This window comes from Sminthopsis crassicaudata, chromosome 5 (genome assembly GCF_048593235.1).
Source record: "Sminthopsis crassicaudata isolate SCR6 chromosome 5, ASM4859323v1, whole genome shotgun sequence".
Classification (NCBI taxonomy): domain Eukaryota; kingdom Metazoa; phylum Chordata; class Mammalia; order Dasyuromorphia; family Dasyuridae; genus Sminthopsis; species Sminthopsis crassicaudata.
The window spans coordinates 17,833,239-17,850,598 of NC_133621.1; the positions used below are offsets into that span (position 1 = coordinate 17,833,239).

The 17,360-nt window shown below is 50.2% G+C and overlaps 2 protein-coding genes across 2 annotated transcripts; one reads left to right on the forward strand and one right to left on the reverse strand.

Annotated features, from left to right (window-relative positions):
* Positions 1-3,323: 3,323 nt before the first annotated feature.
* Positions 3,324-10,833, reverse strand: LOC141543770 (52 kDa repressor of the inhibitor of the protein kinase-like). The gene is made up of 4 exons (XM_074269495.1): positions 10,741-10,833; positions 7,114-7,500; positions 6,764-6,885; positions 3,324-6,684 (listed from the first exon to the last, which is right to left on the reverse strand). The coding sequence occupies exons 1-4, from the start codon at positions 10,831-10,833 to the stop codon at positions 4,431-4,433; spliced, it is 2,856 nt and encodes a 951-aa protein (XP_074125596.1). The 3' UTR covers positions 3,324-4,430.
* On the forward strand, positions 10,699-15,438 carry RPL14 (ribosomal protein L14). The gene is made up of 6 exons (XM_074266868.1): positions 10,699-10,834; positions 11,434-11,535; positions 12,868-12,962; positions 14,199-14,298; positions 14,387-14,440; positions 15,120-15,438. Exons 1-6 carry the CDS (start codon positions 10,832-10,834, stop codon positions 15,402-15,404), a joined length of 639 nt encoding a protein of 212 aa, XP_074122969.1. The 5' UTR covers positions 10,699-10,831; the 3' UTR covers positions 15,405-15,438.
* The last annotated feature ends 1,922 nt before the right edge of the window (positions 15,439-17,360 follow it).

The following is a 17,360-nucleotide window of genomic DNA, read 5'->3' on the forward strand; positions in this document are numbered from 1 at the left end:
GGGAAAATGGATTAAGGATGGGAACCAGGCTTAAAAGTTAGTAAAGATCTCTGGCTTCCCAGGTCTAGAGGGAAAAAAGGATATTCACTGCTTGAATCATTGCTGGAAGGGGGAGTCCTGGAGGGCAGTGAACGGTTTTAAGGAAAGATTTAAGTGATTGTTACACTTGATAAAGTACATTGTTAGTGTGGATGTGGAACTCCAATGACAGGCTAGAGTCCATTGCTGGATGTTGATGGGTTTGGGTCCTCATTGAGATAGTCACTAGTTGTGTAAGTGAGCAAGTCACTGGTCTCAGTGTTCTTATTTGCAAAATGGACTCAGTGACTTCTCAGATATAAATCTACATCCGGGAACTTGGATCCCTGGGATCTGGCCCTACCTCCAGCCACCCCTCAAGGCTCAGAGAGGCCATTCTGACTGGATCAGCCAGAGTGGAATTTCCCAGACAATTCCCCATCCACAGGCTCAGGGTCTCTTCCTCACTTCATTCTCTGTATGTATCTAGTAGGTGCTTAATAAGTACACATTGGCTTGGTTGATTTTAGCTGACACATTTTTCATATACTTGCCCGTGAACACCTTTGTCTCTTTCGACAGCTCCAACAGGGCCGGGGCTGTGTTTTCTCTGTATCTCCAGGGCTTGACTCACAGTAGGTATTTAATATTTGTTGAGTCAAAGTTTAGCTCAGATACCGCTTCCTACAGAAGCCCCCCAGAGTCTACCTAATGTTCATTCTTCCCCTCTGAAGTCACATTGGATTTACTGCTGTTCCCCTTTCCAATTGCGGCTCCCTAATCCCGGCCCCACAGCCTCCTGGTTCACTTTTCTTGATGAAACAGAATCTGTGAAGCAGGGACTTGGCCAGTCTTCCATGCCAGGGTGGTCTCGAGGACAGAAGCCCCTTCCCCAAGCTAAGATGCAACGAGATCCAAAAGCATCCACCTAAACAGCCTCTCCTGCCTTCTACAAAACCCACACAGGAGAAACTCTTCTACAAACACCCAGGAGTGCATCTCCACGGCTGAGGCCCCGTGCTCCCTCTGACCCTACAACGTAAACTGTTTTATCTTTTGGGCAAACACCGCTTCTCTGCTGACAAAAAGGAGCCCTCGGCAGCCTCCCTGGCTCATAGCAACTGCCTTTGCTTTGTAAAGGTTTATTTTCTATTTAGACTGTGCCTGATCTCCTAAAAGAAATCAGACCAAGCAGGCAGGGGGTAAATCTAAAACTTAAAAAAAGTTAAAACCACAGGCATGTAATCTTTATATGTAAAAGACAATGGAAGCATGGAAGGTCTGGGTTCAAGTCCTGACAGGTTGCAAGCTATGTGACCCTGGGCAAGCCACTTAACTCCTGTCTGCCTCACTTCCTCATCTGTAAAATGGGAGCACCCTGCAGAAGGAACTGGCAAGCCACTCCAGTACTGCTCCCCTCCCCCCTGAGTCCACTGGTCCTGGAGTCGGACTGGATCATCTCTGTCATCTGTGCCGGCTTATTTGTGTAGCAAGGACCCCAGCCCAAGGAAGCCCTGATGAGAGCAACATCCACGGATACCAAAATACTTGTAGCAGCGAAGACTGGGAACAAAGTTGCTGCCCATCAGTGGGAGAAGTCTCAACCCACCAGGGTATGTGAATGCAACAGAATCCTAGTGTGTGTGAAGATTAAGAAGCCTGGAAAGATCCACATGTACAGGGAAGGCAGCAGAGCCAGGAAAACAACATTCTACATCAGCCACAAGACCCCCAAAATAAAAGACGGATGCGGCAAAATGCTTCAGAATAAGCTAGAGGCCTACATGGCTGCCCTTGGAAGGGGTCTGAGGTCCACAAGGGTCGGACACTTCCCACATGTGCAGTGCTTTTTAATACGTTGATTTTTCTACTTGGATCTGGTCTCTATTATATGGGATGGTTCTCTGGGAGAAAGAAATGAGGATACTAGAGGAAATGATGGTGATATAAAAAAGAAAAAAGATCCATGAAAATTTATTTAAAAAACAAATAAATTATACCTTGATTGATTGATTTTTAAGAAGGAAGAAGAGTTGGACTAGCTGGCCTCTTAGGTCCCTTCCATTTTAAATCTATGGTCCTATGAAACTGGTCTGTCAATTAGTATTTAAGTGCCTAATATGCTTGGTGACAAAGAGCAGCAGAGTCGTCCCTACTCCCAAGGAGCTCCCAGGCCATCCAAGATGTGTCTCTCCTTCCCACCTTTTCCAGAACTGTCCGGACATCCCCACTGCTCAATGGCTAGCTTAACCTCCTTCCCAATGAACTCAGACCTCATTCTTCCATCTCCCAGTGCGCTAGGATAGGGATTTTAATATATATTTTTTTTAAGGATCTCTTTGGCAGTTTAGGAAAACATTGCTTCTGAAGGAGGTTTTTAAATGGCCAAAATAAAATGCGTTGCATTACAAAGGAATGACATTCAACTCCAATTATCAAATTATTCTGAAATAACCCTACAACAAATGTATCCTCTCCAACTCTTTCCCACTCCCCACCCCACTTCCAGATTGAGAAGCCGGGCTTTGACCTCTTAGGGGCTGGGCTAGGAGCAGAAGAATTGCCAGAGGCGGGTGGTTTGGGTGGGAGGGACAATCTCTACAGAACCATCAGAGGACATCCTGTCTCCTCTTTATCATCCGAAACCACTCCCAGATTCTAACTGTGCAAGATGTTCTTCCAAGTAGACAGTCAGACATTCCTCCCTTATACAGCCCAACTCATGGCTTGGTTTTTGTTTTGTTTTTTACCAATAACAAGGGGGAGAATAATGAGTATTCAAAAGATCCTGGATCTAGGTGTCTTAAACTTAAAAAAAAAAAAAAATAATAATAAGGGGCAGCTAGGTGGTGGATAGAACACCAGTCCTGAAGTCAGAAGGACTTGAGTTCAAATCTGGTCTCAGACACTTAACACTTCCTAGCTGTGTGACCCTGGGCAAGTCACTTAACCCCAATTCCTCAGCAAAAAAAAAAAACAAAAAAAAACCAAAAAACAATATCAGGTGTTACTAGTGTTACCTACAAGGAGAAGAGGCAGCAGAAGTGGCTAATAGCTGCCCTCAAAGTCAGGGAACCTGAGGTCACCCAGCTAGTGTAAGTATGTGTGTGGAGGGGAAGTCATGACTCCAGGAGTATCCAAGTCACCCATAAAAAAATCAAAAAGCACAAATGAAAGACCTACAAATAAGGCACTAAATCTGCAGTTTGGAGAGGGTGGGCTGTTTCCACTACTTCCGCCACAGGAGGGGAAAGGCTTCCAACTCCATAAGAATTTACCAAGAGCCCGGAGACACAAAGACAAAATTGAAATCATGATGGTTATTTTTATTTATTTTTTGGGGGGGTGTCAGCTCAGAAAGATCTGGATCTCCAGGTGAGCAAAGTTCCCTTTGGGGTACATGGAGGTAAGCCTGACAGCCAGCCAGGCACTAAATGTCAGAGGCTCAACTTCAACCACTAAACTGTCCGACTGCTCTCTTAAATTCTGAATTACTATTAGAGAAGAAAGAAGCCTTCCATTTCCTTCCCTAAATCATGTAGGCTCAAACAGGAGAATATTAACAGGTTACCCAGAAAGCACACACAGGTGGCCACGATCACCTTTCTCAAAGCCTTCCTGCCCCTGTTCCGTGAAGCTGTGGCTTTGGGGAAGCTGCCCCCCCCCATTATCCATGGTTCCCCTGAATCTGTAGGAGATGCTGGCCAGAATCTCAGCTGTGCCCTGCTCTCAGATCCACCCCCTGCAAGGCCTCTAGTACAGTGTGTCACACCTATGTTGGTACAGTGCGTCACACTTATGGATGTACTGTAACAGCTGAGTCACTCGGGTGTGCTGAAGAGATGAGAGTCTCCAGAATGCTTTTGGACGGTCTCCTCTAGACCCACTCCCTCTCCCGACCTCTAGACAAACTGAAGGAGTCACCACAGGCTACCTGAGAACAACAAGAAGTTTCAAAGTTCTACCTTTTTGTTTGGCCACAAACCCCTGCAATTATAGAGATTCAGCTTCCACCCCAAAAAGTGCTGTAAGAGTCCATAGGACCCAAGCTGACCTTCCCCAATTTCTTGAGAGGGAAATGTGGAAAGAACACTGTCGTTTACTTTGGGAAACCTCCTTTTAAATAATACTGTTAAAAAATAAAAAAAAAAGCATCAAAAGCAATCTGAGGGAGCAGCTGTGCAGCACAATGGCTAGAGCCATTGGCCCTGAAATTAGAAGGACCCGAGTTCAAATATGGCCTAGCTGCAGGACCCTAGGCAAGTCACTCAACCCTGATTGTCTCCAAAAACAAACCAAAAAAGGGCAAGCTGAGGTCGGGTGAGCCTGAGACAAGGCCCGAATAAAGCCCCAGAGACCCTTTCCTCTTAGGCCATCCTCATTTGCCCAATGGCTTCAACATTCCCAGTGAGTCAGAGAGTGAACAGATGGAGCCCTCGCAAGACCTGGTCCACGTCCACCTCGATATCCTGATGGATGGACATCAGGGCCAGGCCCGGGAGCTGGCTTGCCTTCCCTGGGTTCCGCTGCCACATCCTGGCTCTCTCCAGCGCCTGGGAGGCCTGCTCCCCGGAGGGGACGCTGATGGGCATGGTGGCCAGGACTGAGAGGGCCACGTTGACGCTGGGAAAACAGACGGGGTTCAGGTGCTGCAGGGCACTCAGGAGGCTGCTAGGCCACTCCTCCCTGGGGACTTCTGTCCAGTTTGCTCTCCACCTCTGCAACTCCAGGTGAAAACTGTCCAGGCTAGGGAGGTCTCCCTGGAACGCATCACAGAGGGCCGCTTCAGCCTCCTGGCTCTCCAACAGAGGCAGCTTGTCCGGGATAAGGTACTGGGCCAGGAAGCGAGGCGAGCCAACAAGCAGCTGCTCCTGGAGCTCAGACATGACGTGGTCCAGAAACGGGTTGAACAAGGATGTCCTGTAGCCCTCCCGGAGGTCCTGTGTGCTAAAGGCATCAGGGGACACTGGCCGGCCACATATGAGGGGTGGGGACTCTTCCACTCCCACACTAGCTGCTAAGAGCTTCACATCATCATAGAGCACCTCGAACCCGGGGTCATCCTTTTCTTTCATTTTCCTGAGCCTCTGAAGGATGAGATTTGCCTCAGCTGAGAGATGGAGGAGGTCGGGGTCCAACTGCTGCACGTCCAAGGGCAGGGACTTGGTGCACGAAAGGATGAACTCCACAGAGACCAAGGTCACCAAGAAGTCAAACTTAGTAACAGAGTAAAAGAGGCTTTCGGCATCACCACAGTTCTCAGCTGCCTTCTGCAGGGCATTGAGGATCGCGGGATACTCGTCTCGGAAAGCTCGGAGCACATCTGCCAGGTGAGGATGCCGGGGACCTGCTCTGCCCCTGACTTCCTCTGGGGCATCGTCCCCCTCCCCAGGGTAGCTACTGACATCTAGGAAGGCCCTCGGTGCCAGAAGTCCGGGGCTGAGCAGCTCTGCTGAGGACCTCAGCACCGGAGAAATTTTGCTCAGCGTGCCCAGTAACTTGGTGACTGGCCGCAGGTCACAGGAGTACAGGACAGCGGCAGGCAGCTGGTGGACGGAGGCCGAGCAGATGGCCCCGGGAAGGAGGGTGCAGATGCGTGTCCGCTGGCCCCCATGGGGGCCAGGCCCTCGGTAGCTGTAGGCCCGTAGGAGCTCCTTCTGCAGCCCCCAGGCCGTCATCCTCTGCAGGAAGAGCTCGGGCAGGCTCTCTGCTGCACCTGGAGCCTCTATGAAGTCTACGGGGTCTTCACGGATCTCCACGGGGCCTTCGCTGGGCCGATGCACGTAGCGCAGGGACAGCGAAAGGGAGCCAGACCTTTCCGAGCTTCCGCCAATGATCAGACCGAAGAACTTGGCGTCTCTCACCCGGGCCAGGACCTTACTCTGGATCTGAAGGCCGATGAGCTTGATGAGCTCCTCCTGCGTCCGTTCTGAGGACTGGCGGGTGGCGCAGGAGCCGCTGCTCAAGTTCTCCTGCAACAGCGGGTCCAGCTCGGCCATGTAGCGAGAAAGGGTGTCCAAGGTCTTGGTGACCGTGGGCCCCAGGCCCAGCAAGATGTCGTGTCTCCCACAGAGAAGGATGAGCTTGACCATGCGCTTCAGGGCCAGCTGGCCCCGCTCGGACAGCTTCTTCTTGAGCTCATAGGCTACGAATGCCTCGGTCTTGACCGCGGCTCTGCCGTGCTCTTTGGACCTGCTGTGCCTCTCCAGGATCTTTTTGCCGTTGGACCAGTCCTTCAGAGGGGTGGACACCAGGACGGTCTCTTTGTTGCTGTTAAACACAAAGCAGGGCCCACAGAAGACGCCGTCCAGATGTCGGGAGTAGCGGGCAAACTGGTAGTCCTGGAGGAGCTGGGCACTGCACCGCCGGTACTTCTGGCTGGCGCCCGAGCCCATCAGCCGCTTGGGGAACTGGAAGTTGGAAGGGGGCACCCAGCGGGAGGCCAGGATGGCCCTCTTCTGGCCCTCGGTCAGGCGCCAGCGGTCTAACAGGCCGATGTCTTCCTGGTCCGGGGCCCGGGGGGGCTCCGGGAGCAAGGCCTGCTGCGCGTGCCTGGTGACAGAGAGGTCCAGGGCTCCTCCACTGAGGGGGCAGTCCTCACCGTTCCTTCTGGACGGGCCGTCCAGCTCCAGCTCCATCTCTGGCCCTGTGGCCTCGGGCCCGGCCCTAGAAAAAGGAAGGACAGTGGTGACCTCTGCAGTCCCAGGCCGGCCTCAGCCTCCCCTCGGGCCCGGAGGACACTCACAGCAGCAGCGAGCAGGCGGCCCTGGGCAGCTTGTGGGGCGCTTCAGGGGCGGGCCTGGCCGGCTTTCTCTTCTGGGCTCCCGACAAGTACCTCCTCTGCTGGGCCAGCTCCTCCATCCCGAGCTAAGGAACACAACAAGGCACGCTCATGCGTACGGGAGGGGGAAAGGAGGGAAGGGGACCCACACCACCCCCTCCGGGCCTGAGCCCGAGATCTGCACCTTGAGACCTCCCCTGCCAATAGCCTCCCCAGGCCTCAGTCTCTCTACCTGTAAAATGGACCAGCCACGCCTGTGGGCCTGTGGCCTTCTCTATGGGGTGTCTAAAGCGCCAGGCCCCGTCTATACCCACCTGGGGGGATGGAGGGAAACGGAGGAAGGAGAGGAGAAGAAGAGGGGCTTGGGGGGGGCCTCCCCTCCTAGCTCCACCAAAACTGAACCAGGGAAGCACCCCACCATTGGAAAGGAAGGGGCACACAGCGGCTCCCCCCGGGGGCGCAAGTGCCCCTCTACGGCCTGGCCTCCCTCGCGCTCCCAGCTGCCTCGCGCTTGCCTGGGCTCTTTCCCGGGACCTGCTCAGGGCACTGCGCAGGCGCACTTGGGACGCGCCTCCAGCCCTGCGCCTGCGGGAGGGGCGGAGGCGGGGCGGGGAGGTGGGCGCGCTCAGGCCACGCCTCCTGGCGCCCTTACGCCTCCACGCTGTCTCGGAGCCATGTTTGCTGCGGATAACGTCGCTTCCCTTTCAATGATTGAAAGGAGACTTACGTTAAAAGGGAGCGCGGAGACGTGCTTTTCGTCACGGAGGGGCGTGGCCTGCAGAGGACAGAGTATGAGCCTGGGGAAGGAACGCTGACCTCGCGGCGGAGGCTGCGCTTGGAGCTCCCTCCTTGCTTTGTGACCTTGGATGTGAAACTCTGAGACTGCTCCCTGATTCCGATTGCACCATGCGGTTCCCAGCTCTGCTGGAGGAGATCTCACCGAGCCCCGCCCCCTTCCTCCCCATTTTAAGCAGAGGGAAATTGAGGCCGGGGGGAACCCAGTTAGTTAGGTCTGAACTTCTTGGGTCCTCCTGATCCCAAGTCCAGGGCGCACTTTACGACGCTAAACGTGCTCAGTTCGGGGAAACCTAATTAAGAGGTTCTTCCTGTTCTCCTTGCACATGGAGAAAGCATTTGGATACAGCAGGAATTTACAAAGTATTTATTGAATTAATTGCAATCCGAGCGGATTGGGTTAGTTAAGTCCCGGCCCACCCTGTGAAATTGTCACCAACGTGCGGTTTCTAAGGCACAGGGCTGAGCTGTCCCTCCGAAGCCTTCGGGGCTCCTTACTTCAGCCTTTTAGAAACAATGTAACAGCAAATCTCCCTCTACTGCTTCAAGCCCGCCACAGTCTGGTCCAGCTGTCCTTTCCAGAGTTATTCCCTAGGCTTGCTTTTTCAGGGACTCTTCCGACTGGCCACACTGTCCTCCAAATCCTGCAGGTCACCTCCCATCGACCCACCGCAGTCTGTCAGGCTGTCCTCCAAGTGGGAATATCCCCGCCCCCTTCTCACTTGTGCCTCTTCCAATCTCCAACATCTTTGAAGACTCATGCCCCCCACTGCACACTGCTAATCTTAGCAGCTGTGAATGCTCTCTCCTGTCTCAAAGGAGGTTTTCTTTCTTTTTCTTCCAGTGTTTCTCCCAGTAGATTTTTAAGTTTCAGTTATTTAATAAGCGTTTATTGAGTGAGGTAATGAAGGCATGCACCAGGATTGAGGCAGAGTCAGGGATGTTGAGGGATGTTCAGGGAGTACAGGGTGTGAGGGCTACTCCATCTGCTTTCAGGGTCTGTCACCCAGCTCTATTTTTCTTGGAGCTGGTACAACTGTCTTGGCAAATATACTAGACCAGCTTGGGGGTAACTGACAGGCCTCAGACCCATTGGTGAGCTCAGGGGTTGTCTACCCCACACTTGAGAGCTTCCCCAGTGGAATGGGCACATGGAAACTATTTGTTCCAACTAGCTACAAAGGTGGTGGAGCTGGAAGGACAGTGTAGGGTTAACTGTATCAAGGGGCAGGGAGAAAGGGCAGCCAGCCTGGGAAAGAACGGGAGAGGGAGAGGGGGAGGGGGAGAGTCTTTTCATAAATTTGTAGGGGCTCAAACAAGTGAGTTTGGGGGGAAAAATCTTTCTATTATTGTCCTAACTCAGTCAAGCTACTTCTAACTCCCAAACTGCCCATCTTGAGTTATATGTCTCATTCCTTGACCAAAAGTTGGACCACTTTGCAGTCATATGTAGGAATATTGTCTCCTGTGGCAAGAAGAAGAGTTGTGAGTATGGGGCAGGAGACTGCAGAAACTGAGAAGACTGAGCACAATTACGCTCTGAGAATGTCAGTGAAGCAATAACCAGATGTATAATCCCTGGAGTGCCCCTCATTGGACTGGACCTCAGGGAGATACTAGGCAGTGGCTGAAAAGGTCAAGCACGCTTCCCACCATATGCCTTGGAACAACCCTCTAATTATCTGCCCAGAGTCACTTTGTTGCCTGGTTCCCATCTGTAGATAATTGTGAAACGCATTTGGGATTGAGCTTCTGCCTTTCACTTCAGGTCAGAGAGAAAACAGAACTCTTTAAAGCAGAGACGGGGCTCCCTGTCCTGAGAGGCTAAACTCGGTTTTTGTCTGGGCCCTTCCTTGACTCCTCAAGGAATCAATATGGCTTTTAGAGTGACATCATGAGTAGCATACGTGTAGAACAAATATCTCATTTGGTCTTTGCAGCAACCATTCTAGGGACCATTTTACAGTTGAGGAAACTAAGGCAGCAGAGATGAAGCGACTTGTTCAGGGTCACACAACGAGTAAGGTTTGAACTCTGCTCTTTTGCAGCTGGGTGGTGTAGTGGAATGACTCATCTTCCTTAGTTCAAATCCCATCTCAGAAACCTAATAGCTGCGTAACTGAGCCCATCACTCAATCCTGTTGGCCTCAATTTCCTCATCAGCCAAGAACCCACCCTCATCCCCTAAAAGGTTTATAAAAAGTCAGATTCATAGAAACAACCGAACAACTTTCTGATTGCAGATGTATCACTCTATGCACTGTACCACTACCTTTATTCCGCTTTTGGGGAAGATTCAAATGGGACGAGGAAGACAGACTGAGAAAATCTTCCTATTATTGCAAGTTCTCCGCATTCCCTCAATAGGCAAAGGCTGGATAACCGCTCATTGGGTCTGTTACCAGGGGTTTCGCTCAGGATTAACTAAGACTCTCCACCAGCATTAAGTGCTTACTTATACCAAACAAGGGGAGACAGAGCTTGCCTTGAGAAGGTCCCCGAAGTGCGGGGACTCGTTTTAAACATTTTCAGAAGTGACTGCAGGGGGAAGGAGGTGGATTCCCGGCCCAGTCCGAGGTAATCTACTCTCCGAATAAAGTCCTGGGAAGGGGGAGGGTTAAGCATTTAGGTACCAATTATGTACCGGCTGGGCTTGGCGAAACCTGGGGACTCTCAGACTGCCTTTAATGCCTACAATAAAAAACAAAGGATCACAAAGGAGGGCAATTATGTAAAAATAAAGTGATTATTATTATTATTTTTTAATTCCTGGAGCTCACTGGATTGTAAACTCCCCGAGGGCAGGGCTCTTTCGCGTGGGAGTAAGTTTAGGCCACTGGCTGGTTGACCTAACGTGACCCCAGACTCAGAACCAACGCTCCCCCCTCCACCCACCGGATGGTCTCTTCCACCGCTACATTTCCTCGGTCCCAATCTCATTGAAGTCACGTGTAATTGCCCACGTTAGGGCAGAAATGTCCGAAGCTAGAAGTACGCACGCGCAGATGCGTATCACGCTCATCGCTGCGCTCCCAGGTGTCTTAAATGCTCCCTCGGCTTTTCTGGCTGCACCCTCTCGAGCCAGGACAGCTTCTCCCAGTGCGCGTGCGTGGTAGCTAGTCGCCTAGCCAATCAGAGTCTTTTACGACTGCGGTGCGTGCCTGCCGGCGTGGGGCGGGAGCTGTGTTCTGCACGTGCGCAGTCCTCCTCCGGCCCTTCTCGTTCGGCGCCGCCGACATGGTGAGTAGGGTTGGGCTGAGGCTCCTGGCCTCGGGGCCCGGGACTGTGTGCCACCGGGCCGCTTTGGGGCTCCCCGTTTCCGAGAACTTGCAGGCGGGCCCGGGAAGGGCGCTGGCGGGGAGAGAGGGCCCGGAGCCGCGGCAGAGCTCTCGGGGCAAGGGCAGAGTCCCGACTCCCGGCTCCCGGCGCGTGAGGGGAGGCCGCGGCCGCGGCGGGGCTGAAGGCGCCTGCGCGGGGCCGTGGTGCGCTTGCGCCGGCCTCGGTCTGGCTTCGCTCTCGGGCCACGCGGCCCGGCGCGGGGGGCAGGAACCTCGCTCCTCTCCTGCCTAGTTTGGGCAATGCCCACGATAATCGTGACCCAGAGGAGCTTAGGCTAATGGGGAAGGGGGGGCCCGCGATAGGGACGGGGGCTCCCCCGGGAATCCTGGAAAAGGGAAGCAGCTCGGGGAGTAAAGGGCCGGGAGCCTGTGACAAAGGGGGAAACTGAGGCCCAGGCAGGCGGGTGCTCCGGGGCTCACACCGAGTGTAACCCCGGCCGGCCGCTGGGAGCATCTTAACCCTCCGGCGGCTTCCGTTCAGCGGCGTTCTGTCCTCCGCAGGTGTTCAAGCGCTACGTGGAGATCGGCCGCGTGGCCTACATCTCCTTCGGGCCGCACGCCGGCAAGCTGGTGGCTATCGTGGACGTCATCGACCAGAACCGGGTAGGTCCGAGTCCGAGCTGGCCTCGCCCTTGGGAATGCCGGGTAGTTCCCGCCCGGGGCCGCGACTCCTGGGTGGCAGCGCCCCCCGCCCTGGGACTCCCGGCGCATGAACGAACATGTGCCAGTTACCCAGCTGGATAGATGGGAGGAGGGGGAGGAAGCCCCGCGGCGAGAATGGGGGGGTCAGTGCCATGAGAGCAAGCTTGGGGGAAAGGGTGTGGGGAGGAAGACAGTGACGGGGTCAGAGGTGACCCCGCTGGAGAGGGGGACTGGAGGCGGCTGGAAGTCCGGGCCGAGGGTGCTGGTGTGGGGGGAGGGGTGCATTTAACAAACGTTTCAAGGGGGGACTTGGCAGGCCCCGGGGGAGGAGGTTCCTAGGGCGTGTGGGAGCCATTTAACTCTCCTGGAATCATAGCGATTGAGATTGGAATAGAGCAGGGTCCTAATGAGTGGTCTCATCCGGATAGTGGGTGAAAATGGATCCGGCCAGGTCGGTTTGCTGTTCAGCTTCCTTTAGAGTAAGAATGAACCACCTGCAACAACGCTTGCCCAGGGCCACCTTCCCAGCTCTGTTCTCACGGGGCTCTGTCTCCCATCACTGTGTTCCATGTTTGTGCCCAGGCCTTCAGGCCTTTCTGTCAGGCACTCCCATGCCCCAGTTCGGTGCCAGTGCCTTGCCCCAGTCTTTCCTCCCTCACATCTTCCTGCACCCCCATTGTGTCCCTCTGATGGGACTAGCGGATGGGAAGTGGAGGCCGGCGTTTTACAACTTTATGGTTTTTGTATGAAAAACCCATCCGTAAAATGGGGACGAGCACCTACATTGAAGGATTGTTGTGAGAACCAAATAAGAGAGTTGTATGTTCGAACAGAGCCTGGCACGTAAGGACAAGATAAATAATTAGCTCTTGTTATTGATGATATTGTTACCGAGGGTTTGCCGTTTTCACTTTACCACCCCTTTGGTTTGGGGAGGGGGGGTGTTAACATTGCCCTGAGCTGCAGTCCAGGGGTTGTTACCCACAGCATAGTCTGACTCTACTGCCTAGAAGCACGTCGTGGGGCCCCTGGGCCTTCCAAACCCTTTCAGTGAACGTTTAGTTTTGTCTCCTGTTTCTGAGTGTGTTGGTGAGTTGAATGCTGTGGAGAATGCAAAAGAAATGGAGGTTCTTGTTCTGTCCCTGAACTATTGGGCTGCGTTGCCTGTTCTTTGAAACGCTATATGGAAAATGCATATTTTTGTGGTAATCGGATCCATAGTCTAAGATTTTGGACCTCTTCGTTTTTTCCTGTGCTTTTTACTGATGGGACTAAATGCCCCCTTTGTTTTAGGCGTTGGTCGATGGCCCCTGCAGTGGTGTGAGGAGGCAGGCCATGCCATTCAAATGTATGCAGCTCACAGACTTTGTTCTCAAGTTCCCACACAGGTAACTTTTGGTTCTTAAAATGATGTTTGTTTTATTCAGAAGAACTTGAGAAAATGTGTTTTTCTCTTCAGCAATAACTTAGTTTTAATGTCATAGAGCTTAATGAGTCTTGCCATTGACACTGCAATATATTGGGGTACTTTTTCCTTAACTGCATACTGTATTTACTCAGACTTTCTGAAAGACCATAAAGCATTAAGAAAATCATATTCTAGAGATGCGTGCATGATTATTTGGGGGCTCCAGGAGATTTGCAGTCTTGACTGGAATTCTCTTTGTCAGATTCCAGGGATCTAAAGTCTGAGAACCAGATCCTGCCTCCTGTATCTTGTACTGTTGTGGTGTCCCACTTGTACCTGTGACCCCTTCGTACAACAGCTGGACTTGCAGCATAGACGGGGCTGCTTCAGTAACAAAAAAGAATGGATTCCTGCCGTCTGGGAAGTCCATGCTAAGGGTTCTTTGTAGTATTACAGTTGCTGGAATAAGATAGTTTTAAGGTTGCCCTTTCGTTTTATAGCTGAGGAAATGAGCAGGAAGAGGCAGAAGAACTTGCCTGTTAATAGAGGTAATAAGCAGCAGGGGCTGAATTCTATTCAAGTCCAGATTTCCACATTCAGGGCTCCGCTTTTTGGTCACTTTCCTATATTTTGTCTGAACAGCAGCACACCTTTTTTTCTTGTGTTTAGTTCAGAAGACAAAGCTTTGAATTTTTTAGCATTTCAACAATGAGATAATGGCCAATACTCTCACCCCAGACTTAATACTCTCATCTTGGTGTTTCATTGAACACTTAGATATCACTATAATCTTATCTTAGAAGCTCCAGACCACCTTGTGTCAGCTGGATAATTGAGTCCTTTTGTCGTGGGTGACACTGGACTAGGAACAAGGGGGCCACAGAACTAGGGAAGGTGCTTACTAAACCTCAGGATCCATGGGCTCTTGTGTGGGTGAGAACTGTCATCACCTAAGTTTGACTAAGGGACCCATTTGGGCATTGAAAAAAATTGGTTCCCAGAGGAATACTCTGGAGGTGGCTTTTAAATTCACTCTTGATTCCTTGATTTGATGTGCAGAATAATGCTTAGTACTGGGTGACTAAGCTAGAAGGAAGTACAAATTAGCCCAAAGATAATTTTTAAAGCTAAAGAGCTTTGTAGCATCAAAGCTGGTAATAGTTTAATGTAGATTTAACAAATCTGTAATATTGATTAATTTTGTTTTATCTTGTAGTGCTCGGCAGAAATATGTCCGGGCTGCTTGGGAGAAAGAAAAGATCAATACAAAATGGAAAGCCACAAGATGGGCCAAGAAGATCGAAGCCAGAGAAAGGGTATTGATTGGGGGTGGGATTCTTCAGGTTCTCTGGGAACATTTTTAGAAGTGCTACAATAAAACTCAATTCTTTTTTTTCTCAACAGAAAGCTAAGATGACAGATTTTGATCGTTACAAAGTCATGAAGGCCAAGAAAATGGTAAGTAATAAGTATTTTATATTCTTTGTCAGGAATGTTTCCTCCGCCCTGTTGATGGATGATTTGGGAGAAGTGTGGATTGCTCCTAGAGACTGCAGCCCTTGTGATGGTTTCCTCTGAGAAGGGCCAGGGGCCCTGTGTAGCTGCCATTTTGAGCTTTCTCTTTCCACATCCCACCTCCTAAAGCTTGCCTAAAGAATCAGGCTACCTGATCTTTACAGACTTGGAGTGCCTAAATCATGGGACTTAGATGGGTGTGAGCTGGGAGCATTTAAAAGAGTAACTGCCTTTAAAATGTTATCAAATTGTGCCTTCAGAAGGCCTTGTGGGTCAGTGACAGTGTGTCATTTTGTGAAGACACTTCACACAGTGTCAGATTTATCTCAAGAATTCTTTCCTCAGATGTCTGTCCTCCAGTAAATGTTTCATATCACTTACTGTTTTTCTTGGAATGATCGTGCAGAGCTCAAAAGTTGCTTGAAATGAGCGCATTATTAGTTAGGATTTGGACTTTTTTCCCTCTGGGTTTTGTTTTCATTCCAACTCTAAAATTGATTACCTAGTATGTTTGCTGGTCTTAACAGTTGGGGTGTAACACAAGGTCCTTCCTGTCCATTTAAATGAGAACTCCGCAGACCTTGATTAAGCAGGTGATTTTGTCATGTTGTAAAACTTTCAGAGAAACAGAATTATCAAGCATGAAGTGAAGAAGCTCCAGAAGGCCTCTACCCAGAAGGGTTCCCCTAAGAAGGGAGCTGCCCAGAAGGCACTGGCCTCCAAGGTCTCTGCCAAGAAGATCCCAGCAAAGAAGGCTGAAGGCCAGAAGGCTGCCCCTGGCCAGAAGGCCCAGAAGGGTCAGAAAGCCCCTGGCCAGAAGGCCCCAGCCAAGAAGGGACCTGCTCAGAAGGGGCCTGCCCAGAAAGCACCCGCCCAGAAAGCAGCTGCTCCCAAGGCCAAAAAATAAGCCGCCAGAAATTAAATAAAGATTTTGCTATACACCTACTGTCTGGGTGGTTCTTTGTGATGGAGAGCGGATCTGTCCCATGGGTTCAGATCACAGCTTGGGGCAAATAAGTTCTCTTGTCCCTAAATGGAAAGTCTTCAAGCTTGAAGTTTATGGTCCTAGTTATTTCACCTTAGTGCAGACCAAGGTGCACCCCTGCTGACTAGGCTGGAAGGAGATGGACTGGCAGCTTGGTCTGGAGCTCGCTGAGCCTGTCTGGAGCAGACAAGCTCTGAGAGGGGGAGACAATCCTGGGGCGGGGGAGTATGCTGGGGAAGATGCACATGAGCTACTCACAGTGGCAGCTTTAAGATAGGGTCTGCTCAGAGGCTGGGCAGGAGCACATTGTCCTATACAGGTTAGTGGGGAGCATTGAGGTGAGGCCATAGCATGCTGTGTAGGGGAGGCTCAGCTTCCCAAGTTCAAATGTGGTCCCTAGCCGGTTCCTTCCCCAGAGCATTTTACAATGAGGCAGTGGCTGGACCTGCTGGATGGCTCATCCTGTTGGGAGACAAAGGTCCCTACATATCAGGGCTTCTCACGTGTGCGCATGTGTACAGATGAGGCTCCGGAAGTATTGAGAATTGTCCTTTAAGGTTTTGTGGAGGAGGGCAGGGTTTCTAGGGTGGGACTGAGGAGGGATAACAGTGGGGACCAGCCTGAGCAGCAACGGAGAGCTACTTTGTGCTTTGAGCAGGTTTTTTGGAAGTATGACAGTAGGGGGATGAAGTGGGGAGATCCATAAAGGGGTGAATCCAAAATTAGGTGATTGTTTTAGAGCAAATTTTATTTTTCCAAATTGTTGCAAAGATAATCTTCAAAATCCACCTTCACAAAACCTTGTTCCAGATTTTTGTCCCTCTTCCTCCCAAAGGTCTCAAGCCTTTTGACATAGTAATGACCTCATTTGGGGTTTCCTTGGCAAAGACACTGGTGTTTGTACTCGGGGAAATGGGCAAACTGGGTTAAATGAGTTTTTATGGGGCACAGCCCCTAAGTGTCTACAAGCAGTCTGTCTGGGCCCAGGGCTTTCCACTGCACCTAACTGTCCCAGGTTCTGGGCTGGATCCCTCCTAGAGAATGTGAGATGAATGAAACCTCAATGTATAAAGAATATAATAATATATATTACAAGAATATAAAGTATTGGTGATTTTTGGTAACTTATTTTGCCAGTTAACTGCATCCTGTCTTGCTCTAGCTACATTAATTTTGCAAGAGCTTTTTAATTTTATATAGTCACAGTTATCCATTTTGTGTCATGTCTGTCCCTTGTTTGGTTTAGAAGTTAGCCCAAAGCCTTAGTTGTAAAGGCTACTTACTTAATCTTTCTCATTTTTTTAATGGTATTTAATATCCAGCCAATATTTAATAATATTAATTTCATAATAAGTTGAGTTAATATTTAATATGAATGGCATTTAATTTTAAGTTATGTATCCAATTTGAGTTTATTGTTGTAGGTGGTGTAAGATGTTGGTTTAAACCTAATTTATGTCAGTTTTCCCAGAAATTATTAGCACTATAGAGTTCTTAAGCTATTTATGATTTTGGGTTTATTGTACACTATTACTGTGTTCAGTTATTTCTAATTCATTATTGCCTAATCCAGTGATCTGTTAAATTTTTTGAAACTAATACCAAGTATTTTTGATTACTGCTTTAAAATATGGTCTGAGCTCTAGAAGTGTTATTCCCCCTTCAATCCTAACTTTTTTCCTGGTTTCTCTTGATATTCTAGGTATTTTGTTCTCTTTTTAATAAATTTTGTTTTTATTTTATATAATTGGAATATTTCCTCTATAATTTGTTATGGTACTTAAACTAAATTGGTGCCATTTTTATTACGTTGCCTTATTTCAGCTATGAGCATTGAATATCCCTTTATTTAGTTAAGGTGTTACTTATTTCTTAAAG

Coding starts and splice junctions, on each gene's coding strand:
- RPL14 (XM_074266868.1), top strand. Junction 12,963..14,198: donor GTTCTCAAGTTCCCACACAG/GTAACTTTTGGT, acceptor TTTATCTTGTAG/TGCTCGGCAGAAATATGTCC. Junction 14,441..15,119: donor TCATGAAGGCCAAGAAAATG/GTAAGTAATAAG, acceptor TAAAACTTTCAG/AGAAACAGAATTATCAAGCA.
- LOC141543770 (XM_074269495.1), bottom strand. CDS start 10,833: ATGTCGGCGGCGCCGAACGAGAAGGGCCGGAGGAGGACTGCGCACGTG. Junction 7,501..10,740: donor GGCAGGCACGCACCGCAGTC/GTAAAAGACTCT, acceptor AATCATTGAAAG/GGAAGCGACGTTATCCGCAG. Junction 6,685..6,763: donor GCCGCCTGCTCGCTGCTGCT/GTGAGTGTCCTC, acceptor TCCTTTTTCTAG/GGCCGGGCCCGAGGCCACAG.